Source organism: Myiozetetes cayanensis, unplaced genomic scaffold (genome assembly GCF_022539395.1).
Source record: "Myiozetetes cayanensis isolate MyiCay16 unplaced genomic scaffold, myiCay2020 scf6-25, whole genome shotgun sequence".
Lineage (NCBI taxonomy): Eukaryota > Metazoa > Chordata > Aves > Passeriformes > Tyrannidae > Myiozetetes > Myiozetetes cayanensis.
This window is the reverse complement of record NW_026087853.1, coordinates 14,367,544-14,385,197: the sequence shown is the minus strand read 5'-3', so window position 1 is coordinate 14,385,197 and position 17,654 is coordinate 14,367,544. Positions and strand designations below refer to the sequence as shown.

At 39.4% G+C, this 17,654-nt stretch overlaps 1 protein-coding gene across 1 annotated transcript; it reads left to right on the top strand.

The window, feature by feature from the left end:
* Nucleotides 1–25: 25 nt before the first annotated feature.
* On the top strand, nt 26–16,410 carry CPSF2 (cleavage and polyadenylation specific factor 2). The gene is made up of 14 exons (XM_050337278.1): nt 26–782; nt 2,236–2,395; nt 2,479–2,584; nt 4,098–4,227; nt 4,556–4,671; nt 7,924–8,111; nt 8,542–8,832; nt 9,909–10,009; nt 10,354–10,554; nt 11,178–11,330; nt 11,871–12,096; nt 13,550–13,849; nt 14,665–14,799; nt 14,902–16,410. The coding sequence occupies exons 1-14, from the start codon at nt 634–636 to the stop codon at nt 14,992–14,994; spliced, it is 2,349 nt and encodes a 782-aa protein (XP_050193235.1). The 5' UTR covers nt 26–633; the 3' UTR covers nt 14,995–16,410.
* The last annotated feature ends 1,244 nt before the right edge of the window (nt 16,411–17,654 follow it).

The window sequence follows — 17,654 nt, the reverse complement described above, 5'->3', positions numbered from 1 at the left end:
CCCGTCCTCCCCGCCTCCCGCAAGATGGCGGCGGTCACTGCGCGCGCCGGGCCGGGCTGAGCGCCTCGGGGAGCGGCGCTTCCTCCCCGTCCTCCGCTCCCTCCTCGTCCTCTCCTTCGCCGACTGCAGTGGGCACAGGGCTCGCACCCGGAACGCCGTCCACACCCGGCGAGACTCGCCCCGGCAGGCCGGGCCCGGACCGCAGGGCCCGGCGGGCGCTGGAGCCCCGGACCCCCGGGGCGTTGTAGGGGCCGCGGCCCTGGGTGCGCCATCCCCACTGCCCCCGTCCGGCCCCGGGGAGCGGCTGCTAACTGGGCTGCTTCTTGCGACCGTTTTTGTTTGGTTGGGTTTTTAAGCTGTGTATAGTTCTATATTGTAAAAAAAAAACCCAAACAACAAAACCCCTCTTTCTAATAACAGAAGACTTATAGCGGTCGAACGTTAATATTTGAGACTTAATTGATATCCAGCAGCTGTATCGAACACTATTAACACAGTTATCCTGCATATTTTCAGGAACGTACGAAGCTAGGTCTAAGTAAATAGACTTTTTACATTGTGTTAGTCAGTGAGGCATTTCCTTCTGCCCCCTTCAGATTAGTTCTTCTGGAGATTAAACACTTGGAGAGGAAAATGACATCGATTATCAAGTTGACCACGCTTTCAGGGGTGCAGGAGGAATCTGCCCTTTGTTATTTGTTGCAAGTAGATGAATTTCGTTTTCTTTTGGACTGTGGCTGGGATGAAAACTTTTCTATGGATATTATTGATTCTCTGAGGAAGTAAGTAGTTCAGTTCATACACACCTTTTTTTTTTTTTTTAATAGGCTTTGTACTGTCTTGAAAGTTTTCAAAATTCCGTGCAATGATATGTGTATGTGATGTTAAATACAAAATTGTTCTTCTGTTTTTTTCTTTGGTGTGTGTTTTATGTGAAGGGAATTACACTGCTGAAGCCTTTCCAGTAAAAACTTGGGATTTTTTCTTGTCAGTCCAGTTAGTTACCTCTATTAACTGTAATTCTTGAACTGCTCTGTGCTTGTTTTGGCTTGGATGTTTTGTTTGTTTTTTTTTTTCCATAAATGTGACACAGCAGAGTTTATGGGACACTGACCTTGGCTCTAAACTGATTTAGAATGGTTTTAAATGGAAGAAGCCTCAGTGTGTGTAGGCTGAATACAAAGTGGTTCAACTCTTGCCTTTTGTTTCAAGTTGAACAGACCTTCAGTCAGGAAAACGGCTTCTGCCCTCCAGCTGTGCAGAGGGAATGGAACAACCGACAAAACAAAACCCATCTAGACTTTAGTACTGAACTTCTGCAGGTGTCCAGCAAGCAGCTTTGCTGATTACCAAGTTAGGACTGAAACTAAAAGCTAAGCTTTGAGATGCAAGTTTTACAGATTCACTTTTCTGGCGTTGCCAGTCTTGCCGTGTTTGAAGTCTTTTAATGGAGGATTCTTAGGTGCTAAGGATAATTTATAACATTTTTTGAGTATCTGAGAAGCAATTAGATGAAATTCACTTTTTCATAACAGCCATCAAGAAGAATGTATGTGCCCAAGTTACTGTGCAAGGGAACAAAAAGCTTTCAACCCAAGTTGTGTTTTCATTTGTTACGTATGTTTTATACCCTCAAATTTTTCAATTATGAAATGCAGAAAGTTATTAATCTGAGTTCTTATTTTAGGCAACACTTTTCAGGAAAAAAAGATCTGTTTTTAAAAGTAATAACCCCTCCAAAATGACGTACCACTTTTCTTAAATGATATATTTGACCTTTTCTTTTTTTGTAGAAATAGAGTTTGATTTGATCCTTATCAATTTAAAAATTGTTGTGTCCTTGGTTCTTTTAGCTGGTCTTTCTCATCAGAAAAAAACGTTGTGGTCTGTTTTTAGGTGTATAAACAATTTGCAGCACACCTGCACTGATAATATTTTTGGTCCCTCAGTAAATTTGCTTTCTGGAGTCCACATATATATTAAGGTCCTTTTAATCAGGAATTTGATGTGAAATTTAGATCTTTCAAAAGTCACTTGCATTTTTAAGTACTTGAACATTAGGAGATACCTGTAACTTTTACTTATGATTGTTAAAGCTTTCTGGAGCCTCAGAGGGTTTCAGTTTTGTTGTTCGGCATGCAGACTGCGTATGTATTCTCAAAATAGCTCTAACAGGAGGTACATAACACCGTATTGAACTCCTCTCAATGGCTGTTGTTGTCCCTGTCTTTATAGGCATGTACACCAGGTTGATGCTGTTCTTCTTTCCCATCCCGACCCTCTACACCTCGGTGCACTTCCATATGCAGTTGGAAAAATGGGGTTGAATTGTGCCATTTATGCAACTATTCCTGTATATAAAATGGGACAGATGTTTATGTATGATCTCTACCAGGTACATTTAAGTTGGTACTTTCCTACACAACATCTTTGTTATAGTGGAGTGTTTGAATGCTCTGTACCTCTTTTTTATTTTAGTCCCGCCATAATACCGAAGATTTCACGCTCTTTACATTGGATGATGTAGATGCAGCCTTTGATAAGATACAACAGCTGAAGTTTTCTCAGATTGTGAACTTGAAAGGTAACATTTTCTCCAAAGCCTCAAGAAATTACTTTTATTTAAAGGCAACAGAGTCATTAAGAGTTAAAGTAACATTTTTGAAGTCAGTAAGTTCTGAAATGTGTACCTTGCAGTGCTGATTGAATTAGCCCTGTGTCAATCTGTATCAGCTGAATGTTTGCCTCAGTAACTGTAGGCAGAAATGGGTAGAATTTTCATTTATGTGGAGGAGGTCCTGTCAAAGCATGTTGGGAGACATTTGTTTCTCTTTTGTTTTCTTGTAACTTTTCTTTAATTTGCTCATGTCTATCAAAAGCATTTACTTATGCTTAGTGGTAGATAGCTCAGAAGTCTTCATAAGCAGTAACACAAAGGAAGGTTTTCTATAGCAGGGATGTGTTGCAGAGATGAAGTTACAGCATGTGGATGATTTAATGAGGAGTCTTCACTGTCTCAGTTGTACTTGGTGTAGTTGATTCCTAGGAACTGTGGCAGCTGGAGAATCAGCAGCTTTTCACTCTCGTTGAATGTAAAGATCAGAATGAAATGAAAACCTTCTTCTTGAACAGGGACACGTACAAGCTGACCACCGCCACTTTGTCTCTGAAATGCAGTAACTCAGTTTATGAATGGTGCTTGCCAAAATACTTACCTTGTTCTTTGAAAAATGGAAATAGGATGTAATCCTGGAAAGAGGGCTGGCCTCTTCTCAAGATATTTGTAGCAAGCCTATGTCTGTGCTGCCAATTTTTACATCTAAAAAGTAGTTTTAGTATCCAACTTTTTTTTTAAACAACTAACTTTTTTCATATCTAATGGTGATGATTTGAAAAGACTAGATGGTGGTATTTGAGAAGATAATGTTTAATTTTTAACTACTACTGTGCACTTCATGCAGCAGAGTCAGTGAATAATGGTCATGGGTGGTCTAGTTTTAATCTGACAAAGATGCAGGCTGGTATCAGTGGCAAGGAGCAACAGCACATTAAAAAAATGCATCAGGTGCTGAAAAGTTCTGTCATCTGTATGACTTCAGCACATGAACACCTTTCCTGCTGTGGTTTGACTTGTGTTTGTCATTCTGGAAGACTTCCTGACTGTGTAATTTCTGTAAGTTTCTCTAAGTACCTCAACAGTGAATGATGCAGTAATCATTCAGTGTAGCCCCGGAGAGGGATCTGAGTTTCACCAGTGCACTTGCTTTCAGGTGATATGTTTGCTTTATAATTTACTATTGTTTAGGTCTATAGGCACAGCAGCTCTGCAGTGCCTCTGAGTATTGGTGAGAGGTGGAGGGAGGAAGGAGTCTGCATTTTAGTTTCTTTATTCTGGAGGAAATAGAGAAGTGAATTGCAACAGATTTTGAAGTTACTGATTAGATGGTAAGGACAGATATTACTGCTTTTTCCTACTTCAGTTGACTTTTTGTCTGAGTAATAATTTAGGTGTTCAGTTGTTTGAAGTTACTATCTCTTGTTCAGAGTAATGGGTTTTAATACATGTAATGTACCTAAAATACTGAAAACTTTTGTAGGCAAAGGACATGGTTTGTCAATCACACCATTGCCAGCTGGTCACATGATAGGAGGCACAATTTGGAAGATTGTCAAGGATGGAGAGGAAGAAATTGTTTATGCAGTTGATTTCAACCACAAGAGGGAGATGTAAGTTCAATATGGCAATGTTTCTTATGTGTTGTGTTAGGTATGCATGATTTAGTGTGTGATAAAGAGGTATGGAAGCAGAAGTGCATTTCCAGTGCTAGTAAGATCCACTAATTTTGCTTGCACCAAGATTAATTGGTTTGAAACAAGCATTAGCTCTGTGTTTCTTTATTCCATTCATTTTTATTTTTTTGTAAGTTTGAAGTAGGAAGCATTCAGCAGCTGAGGAGTTTGATTTCTGTACATGCAAATATCTGGAAGCTAGCTGTCTTATTTTTTCTCACAAAATAGAAATGCAAAAAGTGAGATTTTTGCCTTTTTTTCACAGCCATCTGAACGGATGTTCCTTGGAAATGTTGAGCAGGCCTTCATTGCTTATTACAGATTCATTTAATGCTACTTATGTACAACCCAGGAGGAAGCAAAGGGATGAACAGCTTCTGAGTATGTATTGTTTGGGCTTGAAAAATAGCAGTAATGTGGTTTATTAGCCCCTGCAAATTATTTTTCTGTGCAGAATTCATCAGCATCTAAACTAAGAACCCTTATTAAAATTTAACAAATTTTGAATTACTCTTTTCTGGTTGTACTGATCCTGTGAGTTAAATGTTTTCCTAAAAACAATGAATCATATTTGAAAGCATTGATAAATGGCTTTGGGGATTTTTAAATTACCTTCCTCAGCATATTCTTTTTTAAAACTCCATTTTACTGATGTTTTTTAATTAAAAAAAAAAAAAAACACCAAAAAAACCAGAAAGAAAAGGTATCAAGGCAGTGAGATCTTCAGATAGAGAAAGCTCCAGCTCCCTTTTAATTTTGGTGGAAATGTAGCTTTGGATGTCTTTTGAAGTTCAGTTTATTTCTGTGTTCAGTATGCTCTTGATTATGATTGCTAGTGTGGTGTAACAAACAAAAAAACCCCAAGCTACACCACAAACATTTCTTCCTAACATCTAACCTAAACTTCCCCTGGCAGAGCTTGAGCCCATGTCCCCTTGTCCTGTTTTTGGTTGCCTGGGAGAAGAGACCAACCCCCACCTGGCTATAACTTCCCTTCAGGTAGTTGAAGAGAGTGATGAGGTCACCTCTAAGCCTTCTCTTCTCTAGACTAAACAATCCCAGCTCCCTCAGCCTCTCCTCATAGGACTTGTGCTCAAGTCCCTTCACCAGCCTGGTTGCTCTTCTCTGAACCTGCTCCAGCACCTCAATGTCCTTCCTGAACTGAGGGGCCCAGAGCTGAACACAATACTCAAGGTGCGGCCTCACCAACGCAGAGTACAGGGGAAGGATCACTTCCCTGCTCCTGCTGGCCACACTGTTCTTGATGCAAGCCAGGATGCCATTGGCCTTCTTGGCCACCTGGGCACACTGCTGGCTCATGTTCAGCTTCCTGTCAATCAGCACCCCCAGGTCCCTTTCCACCTCGCTGCTCTCCAGCCACTCTGTCCCCAGCCTGTAGCGCTGCAGGGGGTTGTTGTGGCCAAAGTGCAGGACCTGGCACTTGGCCTTGTTGAACTTCATCCCATTGGAGTCAGCCCATCTCTCCAGTCTATCCAGGTCCCTCTGCAGAGCCCTCCTGCCTTCTGGTAGGTTGACACTCCCTCCCAACTTGGTGTCATCAGCAAATTTGCTGATGATGGACTCAATCCCTCATCTAGGTCATCGATAAAGATGTTAAACAGGACTGGGCCCAGCACTGATCCCTGGGGACACCACTGGTGACCGGTCGCCAGCTGGATGCAGCCCCGTTCACCCAGCACTCTCTGGGCCCGGCCCTCCAGCCAGTTCTTAACCCAGCACAGAGTGCCCCTGTCCAAGCCATGGGCTGCCAGCTTTTCCAGGAGTATATTATGGGAGACAGTGTCAAAGGCTTTGCTGAAGTCCAGATAGACCACATCCACAGCCTTCCCCTCGTCCACCAGGTGAGTCACCTGATCGTAAAAGGAGATCAGGTTGGTCAAGCAGGATCTGCCTCTCCTAAACCCGTGCTGGCTGGGTCTGATCCCTTGTCCATCTTGTAGGTGCTGTGTGATTGCACACAGGATGATCTGTTCCATAACTCTGCCAGGCACCGAGGTCAGGCTGACAGGCCTGTAGTTACCAGGGTCAGCCTTGCAGCCTTTTTATGGATTGGGGTGATATTTGCCAACTTCCAATCATGTGGGACCTCCCCAGTGAGCCAGGACTGTTGGAAGATAATGGAGAGCGGCTTGGCAAGCTCTTCTGCCAGCTCCCTCATTACCCTAGGATGGATCCCATCTGGTCCCATAGACTTGTGAGGATCCAGGTGGCTCAGTAAGTCACTAACTATTTCCTCCTGGAATACAGGGGGCTATTTGGTTTCCTCTCTCTGTCTACCAGCTCCAGAGGCCAGTTGCCTTGAGGGCCACCTGTCTTACTGGTAAAAACTGAGGCAAAGTAGGTGTTAAGTACCTCAGCCTTCTCCTCATCTCTATTAACTATGTTTCCCTCCGAGTCCATCAAAGAATGGAGGTTATCTTTGCCCCTCCTTTTGTTATTAATGTATTTATAGAAGGACTTTTTGTTATCCCTAACAGAAGTGGCCAATTTAACTTCAAATTGCGCTTTTGTATCCCTGATTTTCTTTCTGCATGATCTAGCTGTCTTCCTGAATTCTTCGTAAGTAGCCAGCCCTCTCTTCCATAGTCGATAAACTCTCTTTTTATCCCTGATTTCCTTCAGAATCTCCCTGTTTAACCAGGCTGGTTGTCTTCCCGCTGGCTTGCCTTTCGGCACACCGGTATGGCCTGTTCCTGTGCACTCAAAACTTCCTGCTTGAAGCACATCCATCCCTCCTGGACTCCCTTGTTTTCAAGGGTTGTTTCCCAAGGGTATGCTCTGGACTAGACTTCTGAATAGGTCAAAATCTGCCCTCCGAAAGTCCAGCGTAGAGGTTTTATTGTTGTTTCTCCTTGAATCTCTGAGTATTGAAAATTCTATTATTTCATGATCACTATTTCCTAGGCGGCCTTCAACCACTATATCTCCCACCAGCTCCTCTCTGTTTGTAAACAGCAGGTCTAGTGGGGCCTTACCCCTGGTAGGTTCATTTACCAGTTGATGAAGGAAATTGTCCTCTATACACTCCAGGAAATTCCTAGACTGCCTCTTCTCTGCAGTATTGAGCTCCCAGCAGATATCCGGCAGGTTAAAGTCACCTACAAGGACAAGGGCTGACAATTTTGAGACATCCGCCAGCTGCTTGTAGAATAATTCATCCCCTTCATCATCCTGGTAGGGCGGTCTGTAACAGACACCCATGATGATGTCAGTCTTGTTGGTCTTCCCCTGATTTTGATCCACAGGCACTCAACCTTATTGTTGCTGACCTCAAGTTCAACAGGGTCCAGAGAGTCTCTAACATATAAAGCCACCCCTCCACCTCTCCTCCCCTGCCTGTTCTTCCTGAAGAGCTTATAGCCTTCCATAGCAGCACTCCAGACATGCGAGTCATCCCACCATGTTTCTGTGATGGCGACTACATCATAGCCTTCCTGCTGCACAATTGCCTCCAGCTCCTCTTGTTTGTTGCCCATACTGCGTGCATTAGTGTACATGCACTTCAGGTGGGCTGTTGATTTAATTCTTAACTCAGGCTTTCCATCCTTAGGCTGATTCTAACTTTGGTTCAAAGTATAAGTAGGCTTTTATTTTGTTTTTAATTCTTCTCAGCTAATGTTTTGGAGACATTACGAGGAGATGGAAATGTATTAATAGCCGTGGATACAGCAGGCAGAGTTCTGGAACTTGCTCAGCTTCTTGATCAGATCTGGAGAACCAAAGATGCGGGACTGGGAGTCTACTCTCTAGCACTTCTGAATAATGTCAGCTACAATGTAGTGGAATTCTCTAAATCACAGGTTTGTTTTGGTTTTAAAATGCAACTATGAAGAGGAATGTGTATGCAAAAGCTTTTCTTTTTAACAGTGAAAAATGGCAAAATACTGGGGGAGTGTCTTTATTCTGTAGTGCATATTTGTGTCTCAGTTCTTTTGATCAAGTAACAGTCTAACAGTCCAGTCATGGCTATGGATATGTTTCTTGATACTCATTTCTCTTTTTATCACAAGACTTGTTAGCATAGTTTATAGCTGCTAAAAAGGAGGACTTAAGTATTTTTTTGTTGTAGAGTATTTGTAGGTGTTGTTCGTGCTCAGCATTATTTCTATGCTTGCTGAGAAGCATTGGTGTAATCATGAGCCAACTGCATCCTGTACTTCATATTGTGTTTGTGCATTAATTGTAGAACTTGTATTCTTACAGCTCACTCTTTGTTACTACATATTTTAGGTCGAGTGGATGAGTGACAAGTTGATGAGGTGCTTTGAAGACAAGCGAAACAACCCTTTTCAGTTCCGCCATCTCTCCTTATGTCACAGTCTATCTGATCTGGCTCGAGTGCCTAGTCCAAAAGTTGTTCTTGCCAGTCAGCCTGACTTGGAGTGTGGGTTTTCTAGAGATCTTTTCATTCAGTGGTGCCAGGATTCCAAAAACTCTATAATTTTAACTTACCGCACTACACCTGGAACATTAGCACGATTCCTGATTGATAATCCCTCTGAAAAAGTTATAGATATTGAGGTAAGAATTGTCTCTATGTCTCAAAGTGTTTATTGTTGGCCATCTGGGGAATGGGGGCAAAACTGAACTTAAGTTTCCTTTTTGATTTGAGAATGCTTCTAGTAATGGAGAGAAATCTGAAACCAGTCTGGTGCACATTTAATCAGTTGTGGATAAATATACATGAAAATATGTCTCATATTGGGAACCTTTTGATGGTGTGGCAAAATTAATACTCCATTGAACTGAGCATGAAATTCCTTCTAAATATTTATCTTTAGGCAACACTTCACTTCCCATTTTTGTTATAATAAAAAAATCTGCTTGCAGTTATGTATCACCATATACAGTGGATTAGTCTTGCTGGAAAATACTCCTGGTTTGGGTGAGGGGAGAATTAGTCAAATTAGTATATCACACCAGGATTAGAAAGATAAGCAAACTGTAGAAATTATAATACAATTTTTGTTCTTGCTTTCAATAATCTGGGTACCTGTGTCTACTTCTCTCTGGTAAACCTTGTTAATTTGTGGGAGCTCCCTGTGATTGCAGTGATAATTTCAATCCTGATGAAGCAGCTTTATTTTAGTTTTAGATTTGACTGGAAGCATTGAATTACAGTATTAGATTATTACTAGAATTTAGTTTAATTGAAAGTGACCTATATTCGAATTTGATTTTCAGAAAGCAAGAAACAAAATATACCATTGTTTTGCCAGCTGGTATGACTTTGCCAGATTCTTGTGGTTTGATATTACTGATAGGAAAATTAAAAATCACTGGTCATCTCAGAGTATTTGCCTTCACTTGCTGGAGAGAGACTTCCAGAAGGTCTTTCAAGAACTTTTTGTAATGCTTAATTGATTTTAATATTTTTAGAAGTGCTTTTCTGTTAACATAGACTCTATTGATTGATATAATCACGATGTTCCCTTGCTGATGTGCTGAACATTTGCATAATCTTGTCTTGTATGTGACATACAAGTTGTACTTGTCCTTGGTACCCAAGTACAAATATTCTTAGCAGCAGCATGTAGGAGAAGTATTAAAATCATGTCAGCTACTCACAATAACATTAATTTTAACTCTACCTGCAGTTGAGAAAACGTGTCAAGTTGGAAGGAAAAGAACTTGAAGATTATCTAGAAAAGGAGAAGCTAAAGAAAGAAGCAGCTAAGAAGTTAGAGCAGTCTAAAGAGTAAGTATTTGATGTTCCTGCATTCTGCTGTAACGATCAGAGTTGAGATTTCTGTGTGATCATTCTGCTCCTCATACTGTTTACAGGGAAAAATGAAAATTATAGTTTTGGTAGACTTGTGTGGGGGCACTGAGGAATTGGGAGGGGTTGCCTTCAATCCGTTGTTCTGACAGGCCTGTTTCATCTGCCATTTATCTGTGAGCTCCTTCTCCGACACATAAACTGCCCTTGGTCTCGGTTAGTGTTATGTCAGCTGTTATTTTCCAGTCAGTGTGTTTATGTAATATGAATCCTGAATTAAACAAGAAGTGCTAGGGTTTGGTTTTTTTTGAATGTCATTTCAGGGCAGATATCGACTCCAGTGATGAGAGTGATGCTGAAGAGGATATTGATCAGCCAACTGTACATAAGACCAAACATGATTTGATGATGAAAGGCGAAGGTAGCCGAAAAGGAAGCTTCTTCAAACAGGCAAAGAAATCTTATCCAATGTTTCCAGCCCCCGAAGAAAGAATTAAATGGGATGAATACGGCGAGATTATCAAGTGTGTGGTAGCAATATATACTAACATGTAGTAGCTGTGAAATAATTAAAAAATAGAAGTCATTAAAAAACAAAATCATCATTTTGTCTCTTTTGCAGCACTGTTATATACTCTTTCCAACTGCTAAGTCTCACAAGAAGCTTATGATAGGATTGAAGCTGCAGAGTGCTGAACCATGATCTGTGTTCACACCTCTTAGGATATATTTTAACTCCAGGCCTTTTTTTTTTTAATCTTTGAAGATTTTAATTTTTTTTTAACCTGAATTTTTTCTGCTTTAAATTACACATATATTGATAAATTTATGAGGAGAAAAAGCGCTGTTCGTCCTAGAAAAATCTAGTAATATTTGTCCTCTCTGCATAAGGAATACTTGCTAGAAATTCTTGACTTGCTAGTATTTCCAGAGTTATTAAAGTTCTTTTTTTAAGATAGGAAGGTGATATATCCCAAATGAGCTCTGTTCAAGTATGGAAATAGTGTAGGCAAGCATAATAAAATTGTTGGCAATAACAGTTATAAAAAATCTCAGTAGGAGTAGTCAGCTTTGTTTGTTTTTATGTTAGGTAGTGCTTTGGTTTTACTCTAAGACTATTAAAAGCAAAATGCCTTTCATTCTTTAGACCCGAGGATTTTCTGGTTCCAGAACTTCAAGCAACAGAAGAAGAAAAAAGCAAATTAGAGTCTGGTTTGACAAATGGAGAGGAGCCTATGGACCAGGATTTATCAGATGTTCCTACCAAATGTATTTCTGCAACAGAATCCATGGAAATTAAGTGAGTGGCTTTGTTCTTGTCAATTCTGCTTGAATAGTGGCATGGGTACAGTGTGAACTTGGTGAAAGGATAGCTTGGATTTAAGAAAGTGGAAAAGGACTTGCTTTTTGTTTATTTTTCCCGAGCCAAGTTTTTTACTAGTCTTTCTGGGAACATGGTAGAGCCTTACAGTTCCCCACTCTGAAGAAATCTGGTTTGTCTGATGGAGACAACTGGAAGATGTAGAAAAAATGGTACAATAATGTGTTAGCATAGGTACTAAACCATATTTTGTTAAAAGGGTAACATATTCAGATATGCTTATCTCATGTTCTGGATAACTATGGGACTGAATTTGGTGAATTTATAGTGTTAATTACACAATGCATGCTGATATTTTACAACTCTGTATTTTACTCATCCATAATATACCTTGTGCTGTCAGCTTTTGCTGATGTAGAATAGTTTAAAAATATCTTCTGTCTTAAGTATTTTGGAGCACTAAAAGGTTTAATCTTTTAAACTAAAAAATAATATTCTTGGGTTTTTAATTCAAACTAGAGCCAGAGTTACATACATTGACTATGAAGGACGTTCAGATGGGGACTCAATTAAAAAAATTATTAACCAAATGAAACCAAGACAACTGGTCATTGTCCATGGACCACCTGAGGCCAGTCAGGACCTTGCAGAATGTTGCAGAGCTTTTGGTGGAAAAGATATTAAAGTTTACATGCCCAAACTTCATGAAACTGTAGATGCAACCAGCGAAACTCACATTTACCAGGTAAGGAACTGGAGTTCGTTAGCTGTGTGACTGCTGTGGATTGTGCTAGAGCTGTACTGGCAGGCTCTGATTTGGCCCTCACTTCTTTGGGAGAGGAGAGGAGGTACTACCTGTGTGGTTTTGTGCGATCAAGGCATTAGTGTTTTTCTGTCTTCTTAGGTAAACATTCTTCTGATGTTTATTATTCATTAGTATTTGAAAGCTTAAACATGAGATCAGTGTGTTTTTACATGTAGTGCAAAAGGCAAGGCTGGTGTCCATGGGAACACCAGTTTTCTTTACCGAGGTATTAATAAATTTATAATGCCTTTATTTAGAGTACCATTGTATACTAGTTGCAATTCAGGATCCTCTTTGAAATCTGAAAGGGAGCCTTAGAGATCAAAGAGAAAAAAAATCCTTCATACTTAAACAGTACCTAAGAATAAATATGTGAAGTTAGGGGCAAGTTAACAATAAAAATAAATAAGACACTCATATCCCCCCAAAAAAGCTTACGAGATTAAACTTGAAAAGTGAGCTTGTCATAATGTATTGCTCTCTGCTAGCCATGAAAAGTAAATGCAACGTATGAAGTCATAAATAAGTTAACTTGGATAACTTTTGTGAATTTTGTAAAAATTGTGTATGGTCCCAGTTCAGTTTTTGAAATTGTTTAGAGGGAAGTGTCTCAGAGAAACTTTTTGCATTAGTCCATTATCCCTTTGTCCTTTTAAAGGTAGTAGAAAAACGTTGGTGGAATTGTTGAAAGAGGTACTTCTGCTTTCCAGAGAAAAACCTGTTACCCTGTAGGAAGCAGAAAATTCAGACTTGAAACAGCTTGTTTTCTGCATTTTGTCTGCTAGTTGTCGATGTTTTGGTTTTTGTGGGGTTTTTTTTAAAGCTATAGGAATTGCTAGTATGTTAGAAATGACACAGGAGAAGTACAGTGGAAACACTGAATTTGAAAATAATAGATACGAGTGAAGCATCAGAATTGCAGTGTCTTTTGAGTGGACTGTGCTGCAGATGGGTAGTTAGTTGCTGTATCTTTCATACAGTTGCAGCCTTGATTCCACTATAGAAATCGTGTCCCATCTTAGGTGGAGAACAATCTTTAAGAGTAGGGCTTAAAGTCCTCGAGAGCACCATAGGAGCCAGGGTAAAGTCACTCCAAAGTCTGATATTTACAAAATCCTTCCTTACAACAAAATATTAATTATCATTTTTTGGAGGGTTGAAATTTGGAACTGCTCTTCAGTAACCTAAATGTATCTATAAAAAACTTTCCATGAATTTGCTAAGACAAACTAAGGAACTCCATGGCTGCAAAAAAGGTTTCTGATTTTTTAAAAAGAAATTAATGCTCTTGCTGTAAATTTAGCTCAGGCTTGCAGTCATAGATATTCTTGTTTATTTTAACCAAGACAAGAAAAGTATTGATCTCTGCTGCTTTTATTTTTGTTGAACCCAGGTCAGGTTAAAAGACTCTCTTGTCAGCTCCCTGCAATTCTGTAAAGCCAAGGATGCTGAGTTGGCTTGGATAGATGGTGTTCTGGATATGCGGGTTTCAAAAGTGGATACTGGAGTCATTTTGGAAGAGGGAGAGTTGAGGGAAGACGAAGACTTAGAGATGCAAGTGGACGTGCCTTCTTCAGACTCGAGTGTGATTGCGCAGCAGAAGGCCATGAAAAGCCTCTTCGGTGACGATGACAAGGAGATGTGCGAGGAGAGTGAAATTATCCCTACTTTGGAACCTCTGCCACCTCATGAGGTACAGAAATGATGCTGATCTGAATTTTTTTTATGAAGAGCTCTGCATTCATTTATGTTTTTCTCGTGCTTAGCAGTGGATACTGATCTTAGCTCAACTGGAAGCCTAACTGAAACTGGATTTTCATGTTTGATTTTCTCTTTGTTAAACATGGTTCTGTGCTTTGTTCAGAATTTATGCTTATCAGTGAGGATGGTCTTTCACATCTACTAACAGTGCCTAGCATACAGTGCCATGTATTTATGAAGAAAAGATTTTAATTAGCGTATTATTTGGTGTTTAGTCACTTTTTACTATGTTTTGTTGATGCTGTGGAAAATACATACTTGAGATACAGATCTTTGACATTCATACATCTGCTTCTACAGTAGTGATTTGAGAGTTCATTAAATTTAGCTTTTCTATAAATTTGTCTTTGCTCAAAATACTTTGCATATGAGGAGATATCATTTTATCTTTTTGTTGAACGATTCCAATGCCTTTTAATCCTAGAGTTGCTTTTTAAGATACTGTTTCACAGGCCTGAGTGTAGTCTTTTCTAGGAGCTCGATAACTGTGGAGACAAACCTAAAGTCTGTTCAGATTCATGGCAACCATCACAGAAGTATGTAGTGATCAGCAGTACAGCTTCCTGCAGCTCTGTCCCTGGCATGGCATGGCTTGGAAGAGGGGTCTTCATTGTCAGCTTTCCATTTGTCTTCAGTAATTTATAGTCCTGGGGTCTAGGCTGCACTGCTGCCTATGCAGTAATGAGATCTTTGTGAAAATGAAAGGTATTAAATAGAAGTATTAAAATTGTGTGTGTTGTTTTCAAGGTTCTTGGACATCAGTCTGTGTTTATGAATGAGCCAAGACTGTCTGACTTCAAGCAGGTTCTCTTGCGAGAAGGCATACAAGCTGAATTTGTGGGAGGAGTGCTTGTGTGCAACAATCTGGTGGCTGTTCGCAGGGTAGGTGTCCTGTATCTCATGCTCTTTGGTAAACAATATTCTAAATGAAAATTAAGTTTCTCAGTGTAAAGCTAATAAATCAAAACATGTCTTTTGTTGCAGACTGAAACAGGGCGCATTGGATTGGAAGGCTGTCTCTGTCAGGACTTCTATAGGATAAGAGACCTTTTATACGAGCAATACGCAATTGTCTAAGGAAAGTGCTCCAAAGGTGTTTTCACTTGAACTTTTACAAAAAATGGAGATTTCTCCCAGTTCTGACATTTTGTAGTTTTCTAATTTATACAGGGAAACCTAATTCATAAAGAGCAGTTAGCTACCCTAAAAATGTAAATAACTGCTACTGTTTTCATTCATAATTCTGTTGATACATTCCATGTTGTTGACTTTCAAATTGTTGCGACTTGGCATCTCCCACATAACACCTTATAAATGAGTTTACGATTATGAACACTTCTCAGCAAAGGTTCAGTTTGTCAGGACGTGTTCTGGTTTCATAGATTCTCTGCCAAAGAATACAAAATATGTAAAAGTCATTCTCTTGTTCTAAAATAAGATAGGCAACTGTGGGTTTATTTGGTTTTGTTCATTTTGTTTCCTGTGTGGTTGTTTTTACTTTGAGTTGTTTGGGTTTTTTTAACAAGTTTGATTTAGAGAACAGTCTTGAATTTTTTTTTTAAATGGAGGTTAGTTGAAGTACGTTACAAATAGCCCACTTAAAGCTAGAATACCTAAACTTTCCCCTAGTGTTAATCTGGCTCTATCTTAATGTTGTATCTGCTCCATCTTACTGATTTGTTCTCAAACTGCATTTTGTATCCTGTGTAAAGTATTAATCTGCAGGATAAAAAAAGTACTTACAAGAGTAATCTCTAAGAAGATTGGATAATATTTTCAGTAAGTTTAAAATCCAGTAATTGTGCTTCAGAGTAACTTCTGTACAAAATTCCAGAATTTGTTAACTCCTAGCTTTTGCAACGTTATGCAGCTATAAAATTGTTTCTGAGTTCTGATTGTAATACTTTCCAAAGTCTGGAGCCTTTATCCATGCTCTGCTGTTTGTTCAGAGTGCCATGAGCAAAGTTCAGGAAGATCCTTTATCTCGAAATCTTGAGTTCACACGATGTATTTAATGGTTCTGTGCCATGTTCCGTTCTAGTTGGCAGTGAGACTTCCTGGAGCTGCTGATGCTGGGAACTGACCTTACTTTTTTAGGTGAAGATGAGCACAATTTTGAGTCTATTAATTTCACAGATATTAACTTACACAAACAAATGGCCTCTCAAGAGTTTATTTAGTTCTTTTTTTCCCCTCTCCGTGTGTGAAACACCGGCTTTGGCAGTAGAGGGTTGCTTTTTTTCACATAAAACAGCAATGTGTTGTCTTTGTCTATGTTTAAATAAAACCTTTGGGAAAAGTGGCAAAAAATAGCCGTGTGGGCTGTCAGTGGAAAGATAATTTGCTTTGCAATTCATCTGTGACAAAAGTTTTCTATCTGATCTACAGAGTACTTAATTCTGTTTGAAATAGTAACTTAAAACTGAAGACCATGTTAAACAAAAAAACCCGATCTGCTAGAACAATATATTAAAACTGTAAAAAAACTTGTAATGCTGAGTGAGAATGTATTTTGTTACACAAAGAAAATCTTGGCTAGGGATGAGTAAATGGCTGAATGGTGCATTTTTTTCCTTAACAGTCTAGAAAAATGGCTATTTTCCTTATATTGAGAGCCAGAAGTTTGTATAAATGCTCTGGTTTTGTAGCAAAGCTATGAAAATCTATATGAGGTTGGATACTTGTTGGTGAATACTGTTGTATTACTATTGTTACTGATGCTAATGAACTTTTATAAGGTGAGTTCCTTTGTACATAATCATATTGGCCTTAGGACTTTTATCTCGAGTACTTAGGATGGGAAAAGATAACACATGCCTGCATGGAATATACTAATAAAGAAAAAAACCCTTAGGAAATCAAACTAAAAATAATGCTGTTTTTAAGAAAAGGATAAAGACAGTGCAGTGTGATCATAAACCTTTCTATCGGTTTTGTTTGGTTCTCTAACCTATTGATACAAGTTAAGCTAAGATCAACAAATTTTTAGTGTTACCAGTCACTAAATTATGTGTTCTGATAGAGAACCCCAAACTAGTGCCATCGCTGAGGAAAAGGCTCAAGTATGAGCAAAAGAACTAACTGAGGATCTATGAATGCTGTATGATACTCTGTTTCATGGCTTTTACAGATGTTTTCATGGTTTTAAAAAAGGGGTATTGGGGAAAATGATGTCACAGTTAAATCTGATGAAGAAATGTATCCAGTAAACAGAATTTTAGGTCAGAAAACTCTAAGAAATCAGTGGTAGTTCAAAATGGGATAATGAAACTAGATCTAAGAATCTATAAAATTGCTTGTTGAAATATATTTTTAAAAATACTTCAGACAGTCCTAAGTCTTATCTTTGCTTGAGACTCTTTGTGATTGGATAGGAGATGATACAGAGATCAAAAATTCATAGAATCACAAATAGGTTTGGGTTGGAATGGACCTTAAAGATCCTCTCATTCTAGCCTCCTTGCCATGGGCAGGGACACCTTTCATTACTCTGTTTGCTCAAAGCCCCAGGCAACCTGGCCTATAACAGTTCCAGGGATGGGGCATCCACAGCTTCTCTGGGCAACCTGTTCCAGTATGTCACATCATTTGTAGTGAAAATTTTTTCCTAATATCTCATCTAAACTTGCCCTCTTTCAGTGTGAAGCCGTTCTCCCTTGTCCTGTTCCTGTATGCCCTTGTAAAAAGCTCCTCTCTGGCTCTCTTTCAGGCACCCTTTAGGTACTAGAAGGTGCTCT